Here is an 18,388-nt window from a genome sequence, read left to right on the forward strand (position 1 = left end):
CTTTTAATGATAAAATTTTCATGATAATATTTTTCTTTGTTACTGAGTTATGGCCGAAAAACTCGGATCGCGTGAATATTTTCCTAATTTTTTTTATTATATTTTTAATGTGGTTTTAACCCGTTAGTCATTCAACAATTTTCCTAATTCAAAAATTGATATCCCGCGAACCAAACAGTACGCTGTACGAACAAACAGTTTCTAATGAAAATAAAATTAAATTTTCTTAGCATATTAACATTCACTTCATATTGACAGGAGAAAAAATTCTTTTCCGGTAAGTGGGAGAACGTGACAAAAACTGCATAACGCAAAAGATATTAGAAGGAAAAACTGACTTCAAAAAAAAGAAAACGGAAAGAAACATCGTGACGCAATGGGTAAGAAAACCTGATGAAAAAAATGGAAAACGAAAAAATGGGAGAAAAATGGAAAAACGAGCTAGAAAGGGCCGACTGGACAGAAAAAGTGGGAGAACGGAAAAGAAAATAAAAAAGAGAGAAAAGGAAAAAAAATATAGAAAAAATGGAGAAAATGAGAGCTAACTGGTCAGAAAAGGAGCAAAAATGAAACAAAAGAGGAAAACACGGTATAGAGAAGGAGAAAATATGGGAGCAGGAAAATTGAGGAAAAAGAATAGAAAAGAAGGAAAAAGGATAGAAATTTGAAAACGGAACGTAACAAACGAGGTAACAAAACATAACAGACAGAAAACATATAAAAATGGAAAAAAGGTTATTGGAACAGAAAACAAAAAACGAGCTCAAAAAAAGGACCAGAAAATGAAGAAAACCCGAATAGAAATACAAGAAAACAGAGAAGAAGAGATAAACAGAAAGAAATCAGAGAAAAGAAAAATGAGAAAGGCGGTCGGCGATGGGAATATCGTAAAAATACGATGAAAACACGACAAACAGACGCCAAAACGGCGACAACAAAAGCGTCAAACTACGACAAAAAGACAAGTAAGAGACAACATTTTTGCGCCACGAAAGATGACGAAAAGATGACAAAAAAGAAGAACAGGTGGTAATATGACGACGAAAAGACGCTTAGCAGTAACAAAGAAACAACAACAAGCCATCGAAAATAAATAATATAAATGCAAAAAATAGACTAAAAAATGACGAAAATACGATGGAAAGATGGCCAAAAGTCCATGAATAGACAACTAAATGATGACAGAGGGATGTCAAAGAGACGACGAATATGAAGAAAAAACAGATAACAAAAAAGATAATAAGACAATAAAACAGAAGACAAACAAAACAAAAAGACGGAGAAATTCCAAAGATAATATGACGAAGAAACATCGATACGATGGCAAAAGGACGACGGAAGAACGACAAAAGAACAGCAAATAAACGACAAAAAGACGACAAAAAGACGACGAACACGCGATGAATAGACAATGAAAAGACGACGGAAATATGACGAAGAAGTGAAAACAAATAAGCGAAAAGACGACGAAAGACGACAAAAATACGATGAAAAGATACAGAAAAACGCTAAAATAGCGATGAAAAAGAAAAAACAATATAAAACGTCATAAAGACTATAAATGAATGCAGAAAAAGCAATGCAGAGCAATGCTGAAAAGAGTCTAAAATACGATGTACAGATGCCAGAGAGCTGGATGTTAAAAATAACGAAAAACGATTAACTTTACCAACTAACTTTACTAAAAAAAGACAATTAGAAACGACTGGTCATTCCCGTTAACATTCACGCCTAGGACACGGGTCCAAATCCCAACCCCAAAGAAGTCACGAATAACTCTAGCTGTTAAAGTGACTATAACCAAATTAAAAAAACAAAACAAGAAGCCGACAACTATAGGTGAAGAGTACACATAGCAAAAAAGACAAAAAATTATAGACAAAAGACGAAAAAATTTTTTACATAGAATTTCTTTCAAAAATATAACATTAATCCACAACAGTATAAGGTAGGTTGAGGAAAGAAATCGTTTGTACAAAGAAGTCCGAACAATTTCATTTAGTACATGTCACACAACGATGAGTTCTCATAATTATCTTAAGGTTTTCTACCCAAACCGTGTCACCGTAAATACCTGTATTTATAGTAGTAGTAGTAGTAGTAGTAGTAGTAGTAGTAGTAGTAGTAGTAGTAGTAGTAGTAGTAGTAGTAGTAGTAGTAGTAGTAGTAGTAGTAGTAGTAGTAGTAGTAGTAGTAGTAGTAGTAGTAGTAGTAGTAGTAGTAGTAGTAGTAGTAGTAGTAGTAGTAGTAGTAGTAGTAGTAGTAGTAGTAGTAGTAGTAGTAGTAGTAGTAGTAGTAGTAGTAGTAGTAGTAGTAGTAGTAGTAGTAGTAGTAGTAGTAGTAGTAGTAGTAGTAGTAGTAGTAGTAGTAGTAGTAGTAGTAGTAGTAGTAGTAGTAGTAGTAGTAGTAGTAGTAGTAGTAGTAGTAGTAGTAGTAGTAGTAGTAGTAGTAGTAGTAGTAGTAGTAGTAGTAGTAGTAGTAGTAGTAGTAGTAGTAGTAGTAGTAGTAGTAGTAGTAGTAGTAGTAGTAGTAGTAGTAGTAGTAGTAGTAGTAGTAGTAGTAGTAGTAGTAGTAGTAGTAGTAGTAGTAGTAGTAGTAGTAGTAGTAGTAGTAGTAGTAGTAGTAGTAGTAGTAGTAGTAGTAGTAGTAGTAGTAGTAGTAGTAGTAGTAGTAGTAGTAGTAGTAGTAGTAGTAGTAGTAGTAGTAGTAGTAGTAGTAGTAGTAGTAGTAGTAGTAGTAGTAGTAGTAGTAGTAGTAGTAGTAGTAGTAGTAGTAGTAGTAGTAGTAGTAGTAGTAGTAGTAGTAGTAGTAGTAGTAGTAGTAGTAGTAGTAGTAGTAGTAGTAGTAGTAGTAGTAGTAGTAGTAGTAGTAGTAGTAGTAGTAGTAGTAGTAGTAGTAGTAGTAGTAGTAGTAGTAGTAGTAGTAGTAGTAGTAGTAGTAGTAGTAGTAGTAGTAGTAGTAGTAGTAGTAGTAGTAGTAGTAGTAGTAGTAGTAGTAGTAGTAGTAGTAGTAGTAGTAGTAGTAGTAGTAGTAGTAGTAGTAGTAGTAGTAGTAGTAGTAGTAGTAGTAGTAGTAGTAGTAGTAGTAGTAGTAGTAGTAGTAGTAGTAGTAGTAGTAGTAGTAGTAGTAGTAGTAGTAGTAGTAGTAGTAGTAGTAGTAGTAGTAGTAGTAGTAGTAGTAGTAGTAGTAGTAGTAGTAGTAGTAGTAGTAGTAGTAGTAGTAGTAGTAGTAGTAGTAGTAGTAGTAGTAGTAGTAGTAGTAGTAGTAGTAGTAGTAGTAGTAGTAGTAGTAGTAGTAGTAGTAGTAGTAGTAGTAGTAGTAGTAGTAGTAGTAGTAGTAGTAGTAGTAGTAGTAGTAGTAGTAGTAGTAGTAGTAGTAGTAGTAGTAGTAGTAGTAGTAGTAGTAGTTTATGATATCAATAATAATACTATTAATAATATGATATTAAGATGAAATGTAGTATATATGGGTATATAATGAAGTGTGGTATATAATAGAAGAATCTCACCAGCAGTCCTTCGTATGAAATAGAATAGCGTCCTTTGAAGTTCCATAAGTGCTTCTAATACTTAATTTAATTTTTTCATTCTGGTATCCATGTGCCGTATTAAAACTCGTTTTGGCCAAAGTTTTTACTATATAGCAAGAGATGCTTCATAAGCTAAAACGAAAAAAAATAATTAAAATAACTAAATTAGGCTTACCTATTAGCAAGGCCGTGTGGCTCCGCCGTCTGCCCAAAACCCCGGTTTTGAGATCAGGCAGCCGAGAACCACCCAGCATCGCACCTCCTAGCTTGGCTACTCAAAGGAGCATTACCAGGTATGGCCACGTGGAGGCGCTAGGTAGGGGCTTGGGATGGCTAGAGCTATATTGGACGCTCCTCATTTGCCTTCCCCATTTCATACCCCCATAAATACCTGTATTTATAGACGTTAACTTTTCTTCCTTTCCCAGCTTTATTCCATTATCTATATCATTTCAACTCACATTTCTCACTCTTTGTTCAAAGCTACGAATTACAGGCATTTATAAATTCCAGTCATCCTTTTGTGCTTGCTGTGCGGTTGGAGTTTCCCCGTATTTTTTCCGTTGTAAAATTATGTTATCACTTGCTTTCGAAATTAATTTTCGTTCCCGTAAATTGTTCTCAACCTCTTTGTTTCTTCGTATACACAAAAATGGTTAATAAAATAAAAGCTGATATCCATTGCGGCACGATATAAATATATTTACAGGAACGAGCAGTTCAGCAACATATGTCTGCCGTCTATTTTAAAATTTCTATCGGTTTAAGTTTATTCTGAATGAAACTTCGATTCAGTTGAGCGTGAAATTATGCCCCAAGACTAAGAAATTAACGCTCGTAAACCTCAGGCGCTCGGATAAAATTCACAAAGTGGTTGGAAAAAACCATTAATAATTTATCTTCGTAATAGCACCGAAAACATTTTCCAGTCGCCCCCAACCGGGCGCCTCCGTTGAAAAAGTAAAGCATTGGGAGGCGCCCGATACATAGGAGTAAATAATCTGCCCACCGGCAACGAAAACATTACACCCCCTCCCCCCCCCCCCCCCAATGCTGAACAAATTCCAACCAAAACACCCGACAGTGGCAGTGGTTGATCCACTCGTTCGTTGAAAGCTCATGGTTTGATCCAGCTTATACAGAGCACCCCCAGCAGCCATCGTCGGTGTATGAATAATGATGAATCCAGCCCCAGAGCCAGAAGCAACGGAAACATCAACATCATTCTGCCATGCCATCCATTCAGAGGGCACTGAATGAATGCGCCTCTTAATTTATGTACCCTTCAAAATTTACCAGAATTTGTTATTGGATTGTCGTGTCGGTTATTAATGCTATCTCTCGTCGACATAATTGGGGTGAAATGTAATGATTTATGTTCGCGTAGCGAATAAAAACAATATGCACACATTGAAAATCGAAAAGTCAGTCTGTGGTCAATAAACCTTCGGTGAACCGAAAGTGGCTTTCGCATGCGCAGAAAACTCGGCTTGCCTTAGTTCATTCCCTAAAATATCGTCAATCTGGCAGTTTTCAGCACTATCTCAGTCGGAGTGGCAGTGGTTTCGTTGCTGCTAACTTGTGTAGTTCTTTAATCTCTATTTTTAATTAGTTCAAAGTTTGCCAACTTGTTTATCAAATAGGAAAATCTGCAAAAAATGAATACGGAAGCGATGAAGTGCGCCCTTTGTGGAGTGCAGTCCAGCCTGAAGTGCGCCGGTTGCAAGCTGGTGGCCTATTGCAGTCCGGTGCATCAGAAGAAACACTGGCGGTTGCAGCACAAGAACGAGTGCGCTAAGCCATATGAGGTGAAGCTAGGCTCAGCATTCAACGAGCAGTCAACCAACTAGCGAAAAGCTAATGTTCCGACGGATTCATCTATCCATCTATACCTTTCATAGCTAATGCCGCGTGTTTCAGCAACACGCACGCTTTCTCGATATGGATGGCTGCTGGCACGCACGGCACATCCGACGGATCATTCCGTTTTAGTGGCCGATTTTACACTTTTCGTGAATTTCTCTTCGCGCACTGTTGCTCTTTCTCTATGTGTAACATCTCTGTACTTTCGCAATCTATGTATGGCTATGGTTATTATTAGCAACGTATTTGGCCGTGTACTTAGCGGCGCTCGACCGAACGAGCTCGTGCATTCGAGCATCGGTGCATCGCATTTCGTGCATCGTGTATTGAGTGCATTCGATGGTGAATGAGTGTTGCTAGTGTGTGCGAGACAGCAAATGAACCGTGCGTGCGTGATTGGTGGTGGCCTTTGATGTTTTCCTCCTCGTGCAGCTTTCACTGTTTACTAATTCTAGATGTATTTATTGATGTCGTTAATCGTGCACGGGCGGACTCGGCTGTGACAGAACGGAAAATGAGTTTTAATTTTAATGATAAGTGGTTGACAACAGGTCATAGCGCACAATTATTTATACGTAACCAAGCGCATGCGTCAGTTTATGCTAAAGATTAACGTCATCAAGTTTATCGTATCAAATTCGAGATTGGTTTGATTAATTTATTTTTATTCTTCGTGAATGTGATTCAGTGAAGGGTTAAAAAACTCAATACAAACAAATTAATAAAATTTGCGGAATATATTGAAATATGGTGCCAATTTTTTAAAGTACTTTTTTTCGTTGAAAATCAAACTTATTGTTGAATGCTAATTTTCAAAAAAGTTATATTTTCAAATTGACTTTTTTCCAATCAAAACGACTAGAAGAAGTTACCAAAATTTCTAATTTTTTCAAGTTGATTAGCTATAAAATTTTGTTAAAACTCTTTAATAGGACATGGCCTTTTTTGTTTGATTATAGTCAATTTAACAGCTTGGGTCATTCGTGACTTCTGCGGGGTTGGATGCTTTCCAGCTTTGCTAGATAGCTTTTGGTACCTAACGCCTATGACCATACCGGCCGGCCATACCTGAGTATGGACTAGACCACGTTAGCTATTAGACATCATACGAGACAATACCGAAATAACTGTGGAAGCCTTCTTGCAGCCATAGTCGACGTGGCTCCCGAACTTGAGCTTGTCGTTGACCATGACTCCCAGGAGTTTTAAGGACCGCGTTGACGAAATAGTGCAGTCCCCGACGCTGATATTTGCTTGCTGCACCGACTTGCGGTTGTTCACCACGATAACCTCCGATTTATGATGCGCTAGGTCCAGTTTCCTGGATCGCATCCAATCTACAACAATGTTTATAGAGTGGGCAGCCGTCAACTCAACCTCTCTGATAGATCCCCCTTGGACTTCCAAGGTGATATCGTCCGCAAAGCCAACAATCACCACCCCTACCGGGAACTTAAGCTTCAACACCTCGTCATACATGACGTTCCACAACACCGAGCCTAGTATGGAACTTTGCGGAACCCCTGCGGTGATTGGAACGCACTTCTGACCCTCCTCCGTGTTGTAGCATAGCACACGATTCTGGAAATAATTTTCCAGAATCCTGTAGATACAGCGACACCGGCACTTGGACGTTCCGAAGCGAGTTGGCTAAGGAGTCCCAGCTAGCGCTATTAAACGCATTTCTCGCGTCGTGCGTGACAACTGCACAATAGCGGATTCCTGTTCTCTTGCGCTGGATTACCACCTCGGTTGTCTTAGTGACCGACAAGATGGCATCCACCGTAGATTTGCTTTTCGCATGCCGAATTGGTTCCTTGACAGACCGTTTGTACCCTCCATGTACTGTACGAGTCTGTTAAGGATAACCCTCTCCATCACCTTGCCGGCAGTATCGAGCAGACAGATCAGCCTATATGACGAGCGTACACCCGGAGGTTTTCCCGGCTTCAGCAATAGGACCAGATTCTGTCGCTTCCATCTGTCCGGGAAGTGGCCAACTTCCAAGCATCTTCTTATTACTGCCTCGAATAATTCGGGAGCCTCTAAAATAGCCGCTTTAATTGCCATATTCGGGATTCCGTCTGGCCCCGGTGGCTTGCTCACTTTGGGATTTAGCGATCTCAATGAGTTCCTCGTTCGTAACCGTCACTTCCTCCCCGACCTCTAAGCCGCCGTCGCCCACGTTACCTTGGATATTCGGCTGGGAGACCGACCATCCTACGTTTCGATCTGAGATACTGGAACGTCGACCGTGGGACTACTCAGCAGCCTGAGGCCATGACCTTGGCTCCTGACGCAGAAAGAGGCCCTCGATGATCTGCTCCAGCATGTCTGGCGATTGCTCTGCGGGCGCCATCACGCCCTTGGTCTTTACCATTACGAGCCACGGGTTCGCATTGGCACTAGCACATAACCTTACAAAGCAGGCTCGTTTATTAGCTTTTATCCCACTCTTAAGCGCTGCGCGTGCAGCAGCAAGTGCTACTCGACATTCAGCCCTGCCTTCGTCCGAACGAGCTCTTTGCACAGTTCTCCTCGCACGAAAGCACGCTCCGCGAAGTTCCACAATTTCATCTGTCCACCAGTAAGGCGGTGACCTGCCATACCTATGTCGACCTTTCCTAGGCATGGTAGCGTCACATGCTCGCGACAGTACCTCAACCAAATGATCAGCGCTCGGATCGGGCATACCGCGATCACCGCACTCTCTCCGGATTGCTTCCACAAATACTTCGGGATCGAAGTATGATGTCTTCCATCCACGGCTGGGTGGAGTGTTGGCTCTACTCGCTACCTGCCGCCTCGTTATCTGACCGACACCATAGCGGACCACCTGATGGTCACTGTGAGTGTAGCCATTGTCTACCCTCCAGTCTCCTATCAGACCAGGACTGCCGAATGTCACGTCGATGATAGACTCCGCACCGTTCCTACTGAAGGTACTTGTGGTGCCGACGTTGGCCAAATCTACGTTGAGCTTTGCCAGAGCCTCAAGCAGAATCCGATCCCTATGGTACGTGCGACGACTTCCCCACTCTACCGCCCAAGCGTTGAAGTCGCCCGCCACAACCACCGGCCTTAGACCAGTCAGCACAACTGATACTCGGTCTACCATCCGCGTAAACTGCTCGATAGACCATCTCGGCGGAGCATAACAGCTGCAGTAGAACACTCCACCCACTTTGGCAACCGCAAATCCCATGTCTGCAGTTGACACAACCTCCTGAACCGGGAACCTGCTTGTCGTCCATATAGCCGCCGTCCCGGATCTATCCGAGACCCAGTTACCGTTTCCGGCTGAGATGCGGTATGGGTCCGAGATGATGGCAATGTCCGTCAACGACTCAGTAACTGTTTGGTATAACAGCTGCTAGCCCGCGTAGCTGTGATTCATGTTTAGTTGCGTTGCCTGCACTACGCCCGTGTTTTAATCACCGGCACGCCTGCCGGGCCCTTTGGGCCTCCTGTTGTGTGAATAGCGTCCCGTTGGCCGGTACATATCAGGCACTTGGGCGGCGTAGTACAGTCTCTCGCTATATGGCCCGTACCGCCACATCTCCTACACAGGTGGCTTCGATCTGGACCCTTACAGACTCAGTGTGCATACGGACCATCCCACCTTCAGCTAAGCCACTTTCAGGGCTGCATTTCCGTCTGCCAGGGGAAGTCTTATAGTTGCTACCTGGGTTCCCGCCGGTCCCTTGCGCTAACGAACTACCTCGGTAGTCACCACCACGTTACATTGCTCCTTGAGAGCCCATGCTAGTTCGCCCGCTTGAGTGATCTCGTCCAGGTTTTTAGGCTGCAGAGTCATCTCGGGCGGTAGTGCGCGGATCTGTACGCTATCGCCAAGGACCTTCTCTGCCAGCACTTTGTAAGCAGAACCCTTTTCAGTGGCATTCTTTTTGAACTCAAGGATCATGTCGCCTGTGCGAGAGCGGCGGATACTCCGCACATCCGCGCCAAGACCCTTCAACTGATCATCCCCTCTCATGGTCTTTAAAACTTCCGCCTTTGCTCCTCTCTTTTCTGGCCACTTTCGGTGGAGCTCGATCCTCCTCTTTCTTCCTGGCCTTCTTCTTTTTGACCAACTCCCACTGGTTGTCGGACGCTAACAGCGTTTTGTTACCCTCAGTGGGTTCTTCGGTTGGCTTACGAGCGACCCTTTGCTATCAGGCGCTTCTTCGGGCCCGTGGGGGTTTCTTCCCCCGGGGGCCTGCATTACGCGTTTGGTGGTTGCCTTGTTGTCGTTGGACTGCACCGTAATTGCGAGGGCCACGGTGTCATTGACGGGCAGGCATCCGTTTGCGCAGACCTTGATTCAAACGCCTTCTCGGTCTCTTTCTCTGCCACTTTTACTCGCGCTTCGAGTTCGCTGTGCTCCTGCGTCGCAGCACGCATGGTGATCCGAAGCATGAGCAGACTTTGTTACAGGTCCTTCGCTGGGGTGCTGCGACCTGCCACGAACTCGACAATGGTGTCGAGCTGTTGAGACGCCGCTGCCACTCTTGGTAGCTTGTTTCTCTTTCTTGCCACTTATTAGCGACGGGCCGTTCATTGCTGCGTGACACCTTGGATTAGGGGTTTATCCATTCACGTTTTTACTTTTAGCCATGGATAACAGCTATTAAAATCATCCTCCTTTGGGGGCTTTGGACCCTCTGCTCCGGTTCTCAGTATTTTCAGGTTCATCGAACATTCTTCTACCGAGATCCATCATTTGCAGGCGGAGTTACAGTACGGAGTCTATTTTATGCCCAGTGCGCAAGGTCCAAGCAATATTATGGATTCTAATAACTTCTACAAATGTTCCATACATTACCTTTTCGAATTTTTTGGAGCGAATCAACAACTGTACAGTGGTTTGATTGCTCTGAATTGTGAACTTTTTAAAATAACTCTTTCCATAGTGTTTTTTTTTTCAATACGGCGTCTTCGGAAAAATTTCTATACAGCAAAGTTTCGTTAATTGGTGGTTCGTTAATTGGGCGGTTCGTTAATTGGGTGTTCGCTAATTGGGCTATGTGACAACTTGAATGTCAAAATTGTATGGAATTTTCGAGTTTAGAAATTTCTAACAACTGTCAGTCGGCCCAATTAGCGAATCAGCTGGAGTGCAATCGTGGCCCAATTAACGAATTCAGGCTGTATATCAATGGACGCAACACGCAACGACTGATTGTTAGTATTAGTTCGGAACTAAAACACAGGTGGCGCTGCAAAATTTAAATTTCTAATTTGATGATATAGAGCTATAGTAGAAAGTTCTAGAAAGTTTTAGATAATCTTATTATGGAGCTTTTTGCTGGAAACATTATTCCTCTAAGTATCACAGTTTTTGAGATATTAGGCGTCTTTCATGACGGAACCCCAAAAATCGGGGCTTTCACTATAGCTTCAAAACCATGTGATTTAGGGGAAAATAATGTTTTGACTTCCTTTTTCGTACTCCGAAATTATTTGCAGCTTCCGCTGAATCGTGAGACTCTTTGCATTCTTTTTTTTTTTTGCGACTACCTTAGTAGTTGGACCATCACAGTTATCAGACGTATAGTTATCACCAGGGGCGGACTGGGAGCGAAAGGGCCCAGCGGACATTTGATATTAGGGGCCCCAGTTTGCAATATTCTCATGATAGTAAATTAACACAAAAAAAGACATCTACTCAAAAGACAAGGACAGACAAGGCGTTACAAGGACAGTAAATCGAATGAATATGGGCTCTATTTTGTAAGTCATGTCGTGCAACTCAACTCGATTCAGGCACTGTCGAGTGTCGAGTATCGGGAGAACGGGCAGCATGGCGGCTCGATGCTCAAAACAAAACAAACTCAGTCGTTATTAGGACCGAGTTACCAGCTTTTAGCATGTGCGTCATATTAGCGGTTCACGGTACTGGACGCATTTTTCTTCAACCCAATCTTCGCTACTTTGAGTTTTAGTTTGTTCAGCCACCACCACAGATGTTGTTCTATCGACAATATCCATTTCATTGGCAAAGCAGACGAACTAACTAGAACTAGAACTTGCTGAAGATTGGGCCTGTGTGTTGCTCCTTTCATAACATCCTGTAACGGCATGTTGAACAGCCCACATGAGGAACCATTACGTTGATAAAGTCCCCTGCGAGGTTAGAATGGCCATGATTTTACGGTCGATGGTATCATACGCAACTTTGAAATCAATGAAATAATTGTCCGTTGAATTCTCTATTCATGGACTTTTTGGAGGATCTGCCGCAGCGTGAATATTAGATTTGATTTGCGTGATAAATGATATGATGTCAATAGTTCAATATATATGAGTAGCTAACTGCGTCTACACGTCAGAACAGAACAGTGAACAGAATAGTGCAGGCGATTCCCGTGCCGAGTTATAGCTATCCCTGGGATTCAACTCTTGGATTCTCCTATAAGAATCATGCTTCTATAAGCAAGGTATTCTGTGCGAATTCTCTGTAGAATTTCTTCACACGATTTCAATGTGAGGAATGCCCGAGACTCTGCGCGAATCTTTTTGGTTCATTCTGGTAGAGCTGCGGAAAAAAGAACCCACCGTCTAAAAACGCCAGTACGAAGAGCACGTACTCGCCAGTCCAGAGGAGAGGTTCGTCAGCAACGACACACGGAGTTTCCACAAAACGGTTAGGTGCAAGAATTTTGCCATGCCTGTGATGTGCAATGATAGCGCTGGCAACCTGCTCACTGACCAAACGACGGTAGCAGCCAGGTGGAAGAGTATTTCAAGACGCTGTTGAATAGAGAAGTAAACACGAAGATCAGCAGCTACAGGATAAGAATTTTGAGCGAAGGCCAAACTGTGGAGCCACCAACACAGGAGGAGGTCAAAAGAGCAATCAGTGAGCTGAAAAACGGTAAGGTTGTTGTAAAGGATGGTATCCTGGCTGAACTTCTAAAAACGGGGAGCGAGCAGTTGTACGAAACAATTCGCCACCTCCTTGTCACGAACAGAATATGGAAGGGAAATAAATATCGGAGGTTGATTGGCCTCATTTCCCATAATTTTAAAAACGGACATCGACATGAGAGTAAAAACTATCGAGGCATTACGTTACTCAATTTTGCCTATAAGGTGCTCTCCCTATTTTGTGTTTTAGACAGAGTCCGTTAGCTGAGTTCTTCGTTGGCGAGTATCAAGCTGGTTTTCATGAGGGTCGCTTCACGATGGATCAGATATTTACCATGCGTCTAGTAACTGACGAGTTCCGGGAGTACAACTTGCAGACTCATAATATTTTTATGGATTTCAAGGCGGCATACGATTCAGTCAAACGAAATGAGCTGTGACAGTTAACGCTAGGACATGGTTTTCCCACAGGACTAGTTACGTTGATTCGTGTGACGCTGGATGAGTAAAAATTATGAGTCAGAATAGCAGATGAGACCTCACGTGCTTTTTGATTTTGCGGATGACGTCGATATACCAAAATCAAAAGTAGAGCAGCGAAAGAAGCCTTTAGGTCATTTATTGAGAAATTGGGACTTACCATCAACACCGCCAAAACGAAGTACATGGCGTGGAAATCCAAATGGTGTTGGTGTCGAAGAGGAACTGAATATATTTTGGTATGCTCGTGACATGTGACAACGATGTAAGTCGCAAAATAAAACGACTAATTACAGCTGCGAATTGGCCTTTACATTTTGTAACTGAAGTCCCGTAGCTTGCAAATTCGCGTAAAACAGACGTTCTAGAGAACACTGATCCTCTCGGTGGCCCTTTGCGGACATGAATCATGGACGCTAAAAGAAGCTGATCGACGAATGCTTGGGGTTTTAGCGTAAAATTTGGCAAAATCCAAAATGGAGTGTAGCGCAGACGCATGAACCACGAGCTATATTAAGAATGCAAATATGCTGTTATAATGAAGATAGCACAGTGTGGTAGTCTGCGCTGGATTGGTCACGTGTCTAGGAGGCCCGACGAAAGAGTAGCCAAAATTATTTTAAGCAGAGAATCAAGAAGAGGCCGTAGACTTCGGAGTAGACATCGCACTGATAGATGTGCGCTATCGAGGATGATGCACGTTCAGCTGGTGTTTGAGGGGTTTGAAGAAAGATAGCCCAAGATTGAGTACTGGAGGACCATAATTCATTCGGCGCAGGATCGATAACGGACCGTCGCCACTGAAGTAAACTGAGTATGGAGCTTAAGCCGACAGTTCAATATTTATAAGTAGTCAAATAACTGCGGATGAAATACTAATTCTACTTTTAAATACTCAGAATTGAAGATTACCAGCTTTTCGGAGCTTGGACCCCAACAGCTCAACTTAAATGATTTCATGAATCATGGGCCCCAGCAATCGAACATTCGTGAGTCATAGAAAAAGTTTACTTGAAATAGAAATTTTGGAAAGTTCGGGGCCCCAACAGTCCCATTCGTAGCTGAATTTTACATCATCAAATCGGTTGATTTCATGAATCATGGGGCCCCAGGAATTGAACATTCGAGAGTCGTAGAAAGAGTTTAACTGAAATAAAAATTTTGGAAAATCTCATTTTGTGTAACAACGAAATTTTTACTGGGGCCCACCGGGCATTTGCCTGGTTGCCCGGTGGGCCAGTCCGCCCCTGGTTATCACAGTGATTAACTAGTCCAACAGGAAGTTCTATCTCGGTATACATTCTTAGTCTGACGAGAAATATTGCATTACACAACTTTCCGCTCCCGGAGTATCCTAAGTTCAGCAAGAATCCTTTCTATCTGCCTAGGTCGCTGAATCTTGGTATCCATTTCCTACAGCTTATTGCACAGGGTGGCCCAATTGAACTGTAAGTCTTTCTTTATTCACACAACAGAGACGGAAATTGTTTGGAACGCTTGTGAACAATTAGTTGTCTTTGTGAAATTGGGAAGCAGTGGCTACAGTATTTTGGAAATTATACAAGTGTGAAGTTTGTTGCAATTCAATTGGACTTCTCTGTTTTAACACATTTAATTCCAGGTTGCATTATTGAATTCGTCGATCATCAAATAGCTACCGAACGTATTTTAAATGGTATTCCAAACATAGTCAAAAAAGGCTTCCATTACCATGAAAACAATAATGAAAAATCCAATGATCTAATTCAACATCTTTGCCTTTAGCTTTAACTTTTAACGGAACAATTGAGTAGAAAACGTGCTGTGAAGGATCTTTGTACGGAAATGTGCGTATCAATGGTAAAAACCAAATTTTAACAGTACGTCAAATTAACCAGCTGAATATTTAAGAAACTTTTAGGAAAATTCATTTGAAATAGTTTGTAGAAACACGGAAATTAAAGCTGTTAATACGCGCCTTCAGAACCAAAGACAATATCTACACCCAAATTCCTCCTGCATCGTTAGTCGCACCATAGTAGCACCAGCTTACATGTGCTACCTATTTATTATGTATTTTCGTTGTATATATTGGTGTTTGCAATGTGTTATCGTTCAAAAGTATTGTTACCTTGAACTAATCTTACCACAATTACGACCAGTAGAATTGTTCCAAAACTGTTGTAAATATGTTCTGTTTCTCCTACTCATTGTATAGTATTGCATTATGACATACCTACACCTTACCGATAGTTTAGTTAAAATATCTCCAAAAAGATTCTTTACAGCCAATCTAAATTTTCCAAAAAAACTCTTAGCTTTTAAGATTAGAAATTAACCACCATTAACCGTTCCCAGTGCAGATTGTGCAGAACACCGAAAGCGCCAAGGTATTTCTCTACTTTCTCTGCGTTTACTACTGTAAGCACCGTCAGTGTCAGTGTTATTGTCCTGTGATCGTCCGATCATTCGGTCGAATTTTCTGTACTATAAATCTATGAGTGCACACCATCTACGTTTGTCACCGTTGATCGTTTATCTCTGTATATGCGTCGTACACAGCTTGCACTAACCGCTACTAACCTGTATAGTGCACGCAACTTGTTCCATTGACCATCCATTTGTAAGATATTGGCCCGCTAAAGTCTTGCTTGTCCTTAACCAGCTTGCCCGCAACGAAGAAGTGGGCCGCTTCTTTCTGGCGACGGAGAACATCCCAAAGGGCACAACGCTCTTCGTGGAAACTCCGCTGGTCATCGGTCCGAAATGGAACCTGAACGAGTACGAGCAACGGTCGTCGATCGTACCCTGCGTGGGATGCTTTGCCGATTGCCAGATTGGATTGCACCGGTGCGAAGGCTGCCGTTGGCCCGCCTGTAAACCGGACTGTCCGGGGTTGATCAATGCGAACCTTCACGCGCTGGAATGCGGTATTCTGCGGCTTGGTGGAGGGCCGAAGTCCCGAGATGATCCGGAGGCGATCGTCGACTATTTTCGGTACGATTCGCTGCTGGTACTGAAATGCCTTGCCCTGCAGATCACTGACCGAAAGCGATTCGACCAGATGATGCAGCTGGAAAGTCACTATGCGGCTCGAAAGGGAACCCAATTCTATCAGGAAGCTGATGAGCGGACTGTGCAATATTTGTTGAAAAATTTCCTCAATCCTCTGAAAAAGTTGGAAGAGCAGCAGGGGAAAACAGTACTACCAGTGTGTGATGCCAAAACGCTCCACAAAATTAGTGGTATTTTGGAGGTAAACGCCATGGTTATTCCACTCAGCAATGGCCGAGAAATCTGCGGCCTTTACCCAATAGGTTGTATGCTGGAGCACTGCTGTATGCCCAATTGCCACTACACTTTCAACTGCGACAAGGGAATGAAGCTAACCTTCAAAGCTGGCAGAGATATTGAGAAGAGTAAGTTTTCTATCAAATGATTATCAAGTTTAACTTCCATACAATTTTGCAGACGAACATCTATCGACGACCTATACCCATTCCCTGTGGGGAACTCAACAACGACGCGATCACCTGAGAGCCAACAAATACTTCACCTGCACTTGTCCGCGTTGTGCGGATCCTACCGAACTCGGAACCTACTTGAGTGCTCTCAAGTGCATGGGTGATGATGGCAACGTCTGCAACGGTTTCCAACTGCCGGTGGATGCACTGGACGATAACAGCGACTGGAAATGTGATCAGTGTGCCATCACAATTCAATCGGATCAGGTGAATTTTCTACTATCGAAAATCGGCGAAGAGGTCGATGGCGCTATGGAAAAATCGTCCGTCAAACACATGCAAGATTTGATCTTCAAACTGTCGACCTTTCTACATCCAAATCATTACCTGCTATTTACGCTGAAACATTCACTGATTCAAATGTACGGTCACGTCAGCGGTTATCTAACACATCAATTGACGGATCAGATCCTCGCCGAAAAGATTACCATGTGTCGGGACATGATGAAGGTAGTCGACCGCCTCGACCCGGACTCGTTCCGGCTGAGCCTGTATGCGGCCGTTATTTTCTTCGAACAGCAATCGGCGTTGGTGGAGATGAATGCCAGAGCACTGCAATCCGGGAAGTCGTCGGAAGAGGACACTTCCGTGCGGAAGAACTACAACGAAGCACTGCACTGCTTGATGCGAGCGAAGCAGGTTCTGGAGAACGAAATGGGCACCCAGCAGGGTAAGAAACTCCTGGAGGAGATCCGGAAAGCGACCGAAAGGGTCGAAAGTGCCATGCGTTGTTGATTTGTTATTGGTGATGTTATTCAAGAATAAAATTTTTGTGTTTGTTTTCTAGTGACTGTCTTACAAAATTCTCTGCAAGTGAATATTCACTTCTAATTTCGTTGCAACGAACTTTTGCAGCTTTACCACCGAACAAATTGACAGGTCCTAGGTGACCAGCCGATCTCCAATCACCTCGAATAACAGCTGATCTTACGGTTACTGGCAGCGAGGCCATTAGCCTCTTCCTGGTTTTTGGCTGAAAATAATGTTGGTTGCTCTTAAATCTCTTCCACAGCCTTTCGGTAAATCCCGATTACATCGATGTCATTCACAGAACAATTAAATAGATGTTGACCAAACCCGTGTTTTTAGTTTTTGACCTTGAAATGCGGTCAGGCATTAATATTAATATTTTTTTAAACGATGGTTCTACAGTTGATGGAGAACCGGTAGGGGAAAGTAATGAAAATTTTTGGGAAAGGAGGGGAAAGATGTAAATAGATATTATTTTTTGAGAAAGATGCCATTTTTTATTGAAGAGTAACTTCGTGCTGCAGCTTAAGAGAGATATTCCTTCTGCTTTTCCGTTCATCCACCGTCACAAAAGCGTCCAAGTTCTAAGGCGCTCTTCACTTCCAAACGGATTTAATTTTTAATTTTTAATAACATTCGAATCAGCTTTCGAAAGCAGTCTCGACGAAAAGCCATTTTAAAGCATTATCTGCCATAGCTCATTACGTTTAACTGGATCGTATACCGTCTGGAAATATACAAGCAGAGGAAGAGTCTGCAGGTTGTACTTCGTAGACCTGTCTAGGATTTATAACAGAGTAAACGTTTGATCCGCCCTTGCGCTGCAATTTTCTGAACAAGATTCGGAAGAGGACTTTATATGTTGTTAAAGTTCGATGTTTTGTTTTGAGTGAACGAAGATCGCGAAAAAAGTCTGGAAAGCGCTCTAGAACCATCATCAGAAGGTAAGCCTCACGTCAAAGGCCTCGTAGTTGAACCGGATCTACGAGAAACGTTTGTCGGAAGGAGAGGTATCAGCATCTTTGGCTCGAGCAGCACGTTCCTCACAATCATGTGGAAGATTTGGAAGGAGAGGACATGGCGGTGCACGTTTTCGTCAAGGAGGAACTGTTCAGCAGCGGACAAAAGCTGCAAGGAAATCTTATGATCTTGTGAAGCCTTCCCAGCTCGGTCGAAACCCTCACCACCGCTCTGGAGACGCAGTCGGACGAGGACTTGACCCAGAAACTTTCCAAGCGAAGGCTCCTGGACGAAACCGCCCGACGGCAGGGCTCCGTGACGGGTTCGGCGATGAAAATCGGACAGGATATGAAAATCAGAACAGGAACAGGGGGGCCCAACGTGTACGATGGCTCGACCAGATCGAAAGCGATTTGCGACTTCTGAGACGACT

At 42.9% G+C, this 18,388-nt stretch overlaps 1 protein-coding gene across 1 annotated transcript; it reads left to right on the forward strand.

Annotated features, from left to right (window-relative positions):
• The first annotated feature begins 5,187 nt into the window (after positions 1 to 5,187).
• On the forward strand, positions 5,188 to 16,980 carry LOC128735206 (SET domain-containing protein SmydA-8). Its single transcript, XM_053829700.1, has 4 exons — positions 5,188 to 5,337; positions 15,085 to 15,111; positions 15,387 to 16,140; positions 16,193 to 16,980. The coding sequence occupies exons 1-4, from the start codon at positions 5,188 to 5,190 to the stop codon at positions 16,978 to 16,980; spliced, it is 1,719 nt and encodes a 572-aa protein (XP_053685675.1).
• Positions 16,981 to 18,388: the final 1,408 nt, after the last annotated feature.

The sequence above is a fragment of the Sabethes cyaneus genome, chromosome 2 (assembly GCF_943734655.1).
Source record: "Sabethes cyaneus chromosome 2, idSabCyanKW18_F2, whole genome shotgun sequence".
Lineage (NCBI taxonomy): Eukaryota > Metazoa > Arthropoda > Insecta > Diptera > Culicidae > Sabethes > Sabethes cyaneus.